Consider the following 8876-nt stretch of genomic DNA (forward strand, 5'->3'; position numbering starts at 1 on the left):
GACACTGTGCTATCTAACCTCCAAACGAGCTTCAATGCCATACAACACTCCTTCCGTGGCCTCCAACTGCTCTTAAATGCTAGTAAAACCAAATGCATGCTTTTCAACCGTTCGCTGCCTGCACGTGCACGCCCGACTAGCATCACCACCCTGGATGGTTCCGACCTAGAATATGTGGACATCTATAAGTACCTAGGTGTCTGGCTAGACTGTAAACTCTCCTTCCAGACTCATATCAAACATCCCCAATCCAAAATCAAATCTAGAATCGGCTTTCTAATTCGCAAAACAAAGCCTCCTTCACTCACGCCGCCAAAGTTTTACTAGGGTAAATGACTATCCTACCGATCCTCGACATCGGCGATGTCATCTACAAAATGGCTTCCAATACTCTACTCTGCAAACTGGATGCAGTTTATCATAGTGCCATCCACTTTGTTACTAAAGCACCTTATACCACCCACCACTGCGACCTGTATGCTCTAGTCGGCTGGCCCTCGCTACATATTCGTCGCCAGACCCACTAGCTCCAGGTCATCTACAAGTCCATGCTAGGTAAAGCTCCGCCTTATCTCAGTTCACTGGTCACGATGGCAACACCCACCTGTAGCACGCGCTCCAGCAGGTGTATCTCACTGATCATCCCTAAAGCCAACACCTCATTTGGCCGCCTTTCCTTCCAGTTCTCTGCTGCCTGTGACTGGAACGAATTGCAAAAATCGTTGAAGTTGGAGACTTTTATCTCCCTCACCAACTTTAAACATCTGCTATCTCAGCAGCTACCCGATCACTGCAGCTGTACATAGTCCATCGGTAAATAGCCCACCCAATTTACCTACCGCATCCCCATACTGTTTTTATTTATTTACTTTTCTGCTCTTTTGCACACCAGTATCTCTACCTGCACATGACCATCTGATCATTTATCACTCCAGTGTTAATCTGCTAAATTGTAATTATTCGCCTACCTCCTCATGCCTTTTGCACACAATGTATATAGACTCTTTTTTTTTAATAAAAAAAAATTCTACTGTGTTATTGACTTGTTTATTGTTTACTCCATGTGTAACTCTGTGTTGCTGTCTGTTCACACTACTATGCTTTATCTTGGCCAGGTTGCAGTTGTAAATGAGAACTTGTTCTCAACTAGCCTACCTGGTTAAATAAAGGTGAAAAAAAAGCCTCAAGTAAAGAACCTATTTTCAACACAAATGTCTGGAAAGCCTCAATGCTTCAGGAAGCTTTGTTTCCCCACCACTAATGAATACTAGGTGTTTTATATCACTTGCACTTCTATGGGCCTAAACAAAGGCTTTGAAATTGGCTGTGATTACAGGGCAAAACAGATCAAATGGTCATGGTTAAATATTCAAACCATTAAACGTTTAAGACCTGCTGCCACTCGGATCAGTCCCCTATATAAATGTAATTGTTCGGGAACTACTACACATATCACTTAAATTGGTACAGGACTCTCAACAAATATGGCCACTTACAAAGCATGCCTTAAAATATGTTAACGAATCAAAAAAAATGTAGCTTACATGGGCTAATTGAGTGACTGCAGTGACTGATATAACAAGAGAAAACTGCTGATACACAACCACATTTCAAAATTGCACCTTGTGTATTCTAGTATTCTAACACTCAACAGTACATTGAGACTGCCAATTGAGTTCCTAAATATATATATTTTTTACTTTGTTGAGGCCGTGGGGCCCTAAGCGGTCGACTCGACTAGGGCCGGCCCTGAGCACCATATAATGTTCCACATATTTTTGTTCCTTCTCTCCCATTTGTATGGCTGTGCTGGGATGCTGATGGCAAGGTTGAAGATTACATATATTTTCGACCAAGGCTGATGGCTATCTGTGCTGACTGTGCTCATGCTCTCCATGCTCTTCTTGCCCCAAAGAACAAATCTAATGGCTACCCATGACGTCATGCACAAATCTGGACAATGGGGTCTGCTATGGGTTTTGCTCAGTACAATTCAGCAGGCAAGCAGTTCCCACTGGACCTTCCCCAAACGTGGGAATGAATCACTGCCATGCTACAGCAGATGATGGCTTAATAATGCAATGCAAAGTTGCGTAATTATATTTATCTATCAAGTCAAATGTATCTTTTACATTTAGAAAGAAATAGATAAACAATCAACTTAGGCAACACAGAAATATTGATAGGCAATTTGACAATAAATGTATAGGCCTGTTTTGTGTTAGAACATGATACACACTGGTGGCATCCCAATAGCTAGTCTCGTGTAGCCAAACCTCCAAAATCAACTTTTTTGTCTCCTCATACAGTAGTAATAAAGGCCCAGTGCACTAATTCTGTTGAAAACAATATTTTCTAAAAAACTCAAACAAATTTGTATTCTGATTTATCAGGGGGGGCTTCGGTACCCGCACTTCTCGTGGCTATGGTTGTTGGGGAAGCCTAGATCACAAAGTGCCTATGTAACCGATGTGAAATGGCTAACTAGTCAGCTGGGTGCGCATTAATAGGTGACGGTGACGTTGAAGTAGTTGTTCCCCTTGCACTGCAAGGTTCGTGACTTTTGTGGAGCGATGGCTAACGACGCTTCTGAGAGTGGCTGTTGTCGATATGTGCAAGAGGGTCCCTGGTTCGAGCCCAGGTAGGGGCGAGGAGAGGGACGGAAGCTATACTGTTGCTCCTTTCCAATAAATATCGAGGGTCTTATTCTTTATGCGGATTTTAGAATTTTCGCATGAAAATCTCTTGCCAATTGGAAGAAAACCTACTGTAGCTAGAGTTACACGAACCAGACAGTTTTCACAATTATATGCAGCAACATATCATAGTGAGACTCCAAGTTTACTTCGATATGATGGTTATTATATAAGTATTTGCGCATAAGGCGTTCCACTACCATTTCTCGAATCATGCATTTTACTGACACAAAAAGATCCCACCACGTCTAACGAACAAATCATCTGTCAGTATTTATAACATTGTAACGAAATTGACTGTTTCCATCACAGCTGCCGGGATTTTTTTTTTTTTAAATATGGTATGCTTTACTGGCATAAAAACTGGATGGAAACGTGGTTTCTGTTGTTATTTTAATCTTGACCGTCACCGTCAGTTAACTGTTCTGCCACTCCAATCCGCTACGGCGCGCTGTAGTTCCAAGAGGGAGTAGTTATTAACCCGTCTACCAGCCAACACAAAAAGGAAGCTCCTGAGCCGCCATTTCATGTGCGAGCAGCTAAGTGAACGGGGTGAGTTGAGCATACAAATCAGCAAAACAAAAACAAATTTAGTCTACAAAAACGATTTTAATCTTCGTCTGGCTATCTCATTTTGAGGAGCAAAGATGAGCTACGGAAGGCCTCCGCCCGATGTCGAGGGTATGTCCTCGCTCAAAGTGGACAATCTCACGTACCGGACCTCGCCTGAGACCCTACGCCGAGTTTTCGAGAAGTATGGCCGGGTGGGAGACGTGTACATCCCCCGCGATCGGTACACTAAGGAGAGCCGTGGTTTCGCCTTTGTGAGGTTCCACGATAAGCGCGACGCTGAAGACGCGATGGACGCCATGGACGGGGCCTTGCTCGATGGGCGGGAACTGCGAGTGCAGATGGCGCGATATGGCCGTCCACCGGACTCCCACTTCGGGCGCCGAGGCGGCAGTGGACCCCCAAGGAGGCATGGAGGCTACGGGCGCAGGAGCAGAAGGTAAGCTCTGATTCCAGTTTTAGTTAAATTTAGTAAAACATTGTAGTTAGCCAAGTGTACCTAACAATTCTAATATTGATGTAACTACAATATACTGGCCAATTTCAGCTACATGTGCAATGGTATTTACTTTAGCTAGCTAGTTTAACTTTTTATAGTTAACGTAGCTAGTTGGTAGCAAATAGGCCAGCTGATGGCAAATTAGGTATTTCATTTTACCAATCCAAAGGCAATGTATTCAGCGGCTATAGACATCCCCGTGGACCGATTTTGTAGATAAAATATTCACCATTCAGGCTGCAAATGTGTTGATTTCCTCAACTCTATTTAATGGCGAGAAGGCGGGTAAAGAGGAACTAAAACCTTTGTGGCCTGAATGGAAAATGTTCTGTAAAAAAGACCGCGGGGGATATAGCCAGCTAACTTAAACTCACCCCATTCCGTACAAATGTGCGCAACCGCAACATTCAAACGAGGCTACAAAGAAAACGAATGGGACTGTAGTGACTGTGTTGTCTTCAAAATCGGGGGTGTGAACTAGGTTTCTATTCAAGTGTTGATCGACATGGTAATGGCTCTATAGTATTGGGGAAAAGTTGAAAAAAACGGACCCTCTGTTACGTCTAGACGTGTCATGTATTAACGTACACCACGCATAAAACAACTATTTCGGTCTTACAATCGCTCTCCACCAGGTGTAGCACTTCTCTCATCCTTTAAAAACAAGAAATGGACAGTGACGGGGTAAGGGGAGGATACCTAGTCATTTTTGTCATCGTTGCATGCAATCAGCATTCTCAAAGCCGCTGTTTACTTCTTAGATCACTTTAGCACCGCCCTAAAAACCCGACACAAACCTTCAAATAGGTATGTAATGACACATTATATAAACTCTTTATAGTGTTTTATTTACATTTTAGAGGAGATAAGGTTGGACAGATCGAGTGAAAAAAAGCAATTTTCCCACATCTCTCCATCTCACCGCACATTAGTTCGCTTCCCCACCCGCCATTTTTAAAAAGACCCGACGGGGCTCATCGCCTGCTTGAATTATGCCAAAACAGGCATTGTTTAGGTCATGTAATTGATTCTGTTGGACAGGGGAGAAATTGTGCTTTACAATGGTATTGCCGTTACAGTTGATCTGGAAGTATTGTGTTTTTGGGGCGCTAAAATAAGGGCAATTGTACGGACAAAGGTGATGTACGAGTTTACGTGAGTTTACATTACATAACTTTCCCATTGGATGGTAAGATGAAGCAACGTGATATCGCTATTTGCCAGCCTTTGGGCTAGTTAGCTAGCTACTAAGTTATCAGTTGAGTTTGCAAGCTGCCATCGAAAAATCAAATTAGTCAATAAAAAACAGACTTGTATGAACCAAGTTGCGGTTATTTTTATCTAACTAAACATTATTACATTTTCTTCTGACCCTCCCCAGTCGTTCAGGCAGCCCCCGTCGGCGAAGACACAGTCGTTCCCGAAGCAGGAACCGCAGTCGTGGCCGGGACTACAGCCGCTCACGGTCTCGTTCCTACTCCAGATCCCGTTCCAAGTCCCGCACACCCCGCAAGAGCAAGTCCCCATCCCGATCAAGGTCCCGCAGCCGCACCCCGGCTTCTAACAGAGGCTCACGGTCGAGGTCCAAGAGCATGCCCAAATCCCCCGAGGACACCGGAACCGAGTCTTAGTAACAACAGTTCCAAGCCAGACCCAGTAAGACGGTACACAGGGCATGGGAGAATGGGGGTGACTATCAGACAGCCACATATGTTTGAGTTATAGGATGCCGCATTGCGGCTGTCCTGTTATGGCGTCTGTGAGAGCATGTGCAGTGCCATTGAGGCCATCTCCATACATTTTTATTCTACTATGAGTTGGTAAACAAACTGAACGGTTGGTGATTTACTGCCACCTGCAGTTATGGAATGTTTGCTCACTAGTATACTTAATTTGCTGTTGACCTGGATGAAATTATGTGATCCTTAAACCATAGGAAGTCCCTACAAAGTGACTACAAAGTGATTCCTCAAGGGTGTTGCCCATGCTAAAATTGGCTTCTGGGCACTAGTCTGTCTATGGTTTGAATATAGTTTGCTGAATGTAGGGCACATAATTATGTAAGGAACCATTATAGGAACTCTATGGTAGGACAGGTTAAATTCAAATGCAGTTGGACAGTGTTCTGCAACCTTAATAGTCCTTTGAATATTAGTGTTTAGTAACCAGAGTTGCAGTGTAACAGTCAGTACTTCAGAATCCTGACCCTGGAATTTTACTTGGTGTTGTAGAGGAAACTGGAAATGTAAGTAGTGTACAAAACAAATGTTAAGTTGTGTGTAGAACGTGCAAGCGACACAAAGTAAAGTCAGGAAATAGAGATGGATACCTGCAGTGCACACTGAATGTGCCCACAGATCTAATCAACCGTGTGTGGGTGTCTGCCAATGTTTTACCCCCAAATGGTCACATCAGCTAACAGTGGTTTGGGGTGGATGTTATCTGCAGGTCAGGGGTATAGTTGGCCAAACTTGTTTACAACATTTATAAAATGTGCCAGGGCTTATATCATTTTTTTTGAGATGGGGTATATTTATTGCGGGGTGCTAAAATCAAACATTCGTTTACCTAAATGTGGAATTCTCTCCTCCAAGCTGCGGTGTCCTGTTGTCAAACCGAGAGGGTGTGGCAGATGGCAGTGTAAGAGCAGTTAGTGTGTTGTGACGCGACCTGCCTGAGGCTGTTGGTGGGGGGCGATGGCGGTTGCTATGGAGCAGGTCGTCACTGGCGGTGTGGTGGTCCGTGCTGTCAGTTGGTGAGCTACTGTATGTTCACAGGACCACCAACAGAATGCTGCTGGCTGTACCGCTCTGTGTCTGGTCTCACTGGTGCAGGAGGGAGGACCCCAAGGTTTGTTGTCCAATAAATGCCTGAGTAAAAATAAGAACAAATTGAGTTGTGGGTGGGGGGGGGCCTTGTAGTGAGAAGACATCCCACGTTGTTAGGAACTCTGTTCTATGCTAATAACGTGGACAACTGACGAGCCCTCAATGGAATGGTTAAAAGGGGGTGTTTTCTATCCGATTTTAGATTGAGAACAGTTGATTGTCTAGTTGTGTCAAACTAGCAACCTACCCTTCGACCTCCACTAATGCAGTGGTCTTGTTTTCTTTCCAGATGTCAGACGATTGAGACTTCTCGGTGGACGTCGACCAGAGCTTAAGTCTGCCGGTGGACACCTCTCTACGCCTAACAGAATACTGACCAAAAGGTTGTGACTTGGTCTAAAATGTTTCAGTTGCCCAGAAATAGACTACTATATATTTACCAATGCGTGTAATGCCGTTGACTAGAGTGAAGGACATGTTTTGAGGTTAATTGTATTTTGTCTCATTGTTAGTGCAGGTTTGTTGCATATTAATTTGATTTAAACTTTTATGAAGTAGCCCCTCTTTTTTTTAAATTAATTGAAGCCCTTATTTAGTAGTCTAATTCTCTACAGAACGATTCCCGTACTGAGTTACTGCTGTTCTTCTTTTGGAGAGTTGAATTTAGCAGAGTTACTCTAAACCAGCAACATGTAGAGAGAAACCATATAAGCCAAAATTGTATAAAAAATATTTAATATTTTTTATGTAATTCGCTAACCTAATTAGGAGTTTTATTTTTATGTATGCATGTATGTACACTGAGTACACCAAACATTAGGAACACCTTCCTAATATTGAGTTCCACCTCCCTCTTTGCCCTCAGAACAGCCTCATTTCATGGGTGAATGGACTACATGGTGTCGAAAGCGTTCCACAGGGATGCTGGCCCATATTGACTCCAATGCTGGCCACAGTTGTCCAGTTGGCTGGATCTCCTCTGGGTGATGAACCATTCTTGATACACAGGGAGAGCTGTTGAGCATTAAAACCCCAGCAGCTTTGCAGTTCTTGACACAAACGTGTTCCTTGGCACCTACTATCATACCCTGTTCAAGGGCACTTAAATATTTTATCATGCGCATTCACCCTCTGAATGGCACACATACACAATCCATGTCTCAATGCTTAAAAATCCTTCTTTAATCTATCTCCTCCCCTTCTACACTGATTGAAGTTTATTTAGCAAGTGACACCAATGAGGGATCATACTTTCACCTGGTTAGTCTGTCATGGAAAGAGCAGGTGTTCTTAATGTTTTCTATACTCGGTGTATATTGTTGATTAAAAAAAGTGTCTCTGGTATGCATTTACTTAATCCCCTCTTGTGTCATCTTTTGTGCACTAGGCGCAGTTGTGTAGCAGTTGAGTATTGCTGGTTAGCTGTTAAGGTGCGATGCAGTGCTGATGGTGAGGTGGCAGTGCAGTGGCTGGCGGGGGTGTTGCGGTGCCCGGTGAGTGCCCGGTGCAGTTGCCGCCCTGCTATCGACTTGGTGCTGCTGCCGTTTGCCTGGTTCTGGTCTGTAAGAATAAATCAATCACTGCTGTGGTGGCAGATCTGATCATCCCATCTCTCTCCCTCTGTTGTCTTATGGTCTCTTACCATTGTTGATGTACCAATACTATTCTCTTCCTCCCCTCTTTCTCCATCCCTAGCCTGGTGGAACCAGTCTGATCATTGTATTATCGATCAGACTGGTTCCAACAGGTTAACTATCCTTACCCCCCCCCCAACTGTGCTTTTGTCCTCTGTTGTGAGCTGGTTGTATCCATTGATGGAAGAGTCTGTTATGGCTCAATAGATGAGGGTTGGATAAAGGGCATCCCACTAGCTTGATAAATTAGTCTCTGTATTCTTTTGTGAACCCTCGCAAGATGTCTTGTAAATGCTCCAGGTGAAGGCTAATAAAAATGTCGAATTAGTTTTGTTGTGGACTGTTATTTGAGATCTTGCGAGAGCCTGGTCTATAATGGCAGCTTTGCTCCTTCAAAGTTAGCCAAGACACAAATAAAATAATTGTTATTGAGCCAATACATTTTTTTGTAACCATAATCCTTGAGTTAATAAAGCCGAATACAAACATGGTCTCTTGGGTAAGGTGAGAGCACCAACCTGAACATCCGTGGTGGGGAAAAGTACCCAATTGACTAAAAGTGGCAGACCACGTGTAACAACACCTGCCCAGGATCGGTACACCTGAACATCACACCAGGTACAGGATGGCAACAACAACTGTCCAAGTT

The 8876-nt window shown here is 43.7% G+C and overlaps 1 protein-coding gene across 6 annotated transcripts; it reads left to right on the forward strand.

Annotated features, from left to right (window-relative positions):
* Positions 1-3196: 3196 nt before the first annotated feature.
* On the forward strand, positions 3197-8555 carry srsf2a (serine and arginine rich splicing factor 2a). Of its 6 annotated transcripts, none has more exons than XR_003861065.2 (3): positions 3197-3705; positions 5147-6976; positions 7981-8555. XR_003861065.2 is itself a non-coding variant. In XM_029640171.2 (3 exons), exons 1-2 carry the CDS (start codon positions 3344-3346, stop codon positions 5394-5396), a joined length of 612 nt encoding a protein of 203 aa, XP_029496031.1. In that variant the 5' UTR covers positions 3197-3343; the 3' UTR covers positions 5397-5429; positions 6883-8555. The 6 variants fall into 6 exon arrangements, 4 of the variants coding, with proteins under 4 accessions (XP_029496031.1, XP_029496029.1, XP_029496027.1 ...); XR_003861064.2 differs by having other exon boundaries at positions 5147-6615; positions 6883-8555; XM_029640171.2 differs by having other exon boundaries at positions 5147-5429; positions 6883-8555.
* The last annotated feature ends 321 nt before the right edge of the window (positions 8556-8876 follow it).

This window comes from Oncorhynchus nerka, linkage group LG28, assembly GCF_034236695.1.
Source record: "Oncorhynchus nerka isolate Pitt River linkage group LG28, Oner_Uvic_2.0, whole genome shotgun sequence".
NCBI classification, from domain to species: domain Eukaryota; kingdom Metazoa; phylum Chordata; class Actinopteri; order Salmoniformes; family Salmonidae; genus Oncorhynchus; species Oncorhynchus nerka.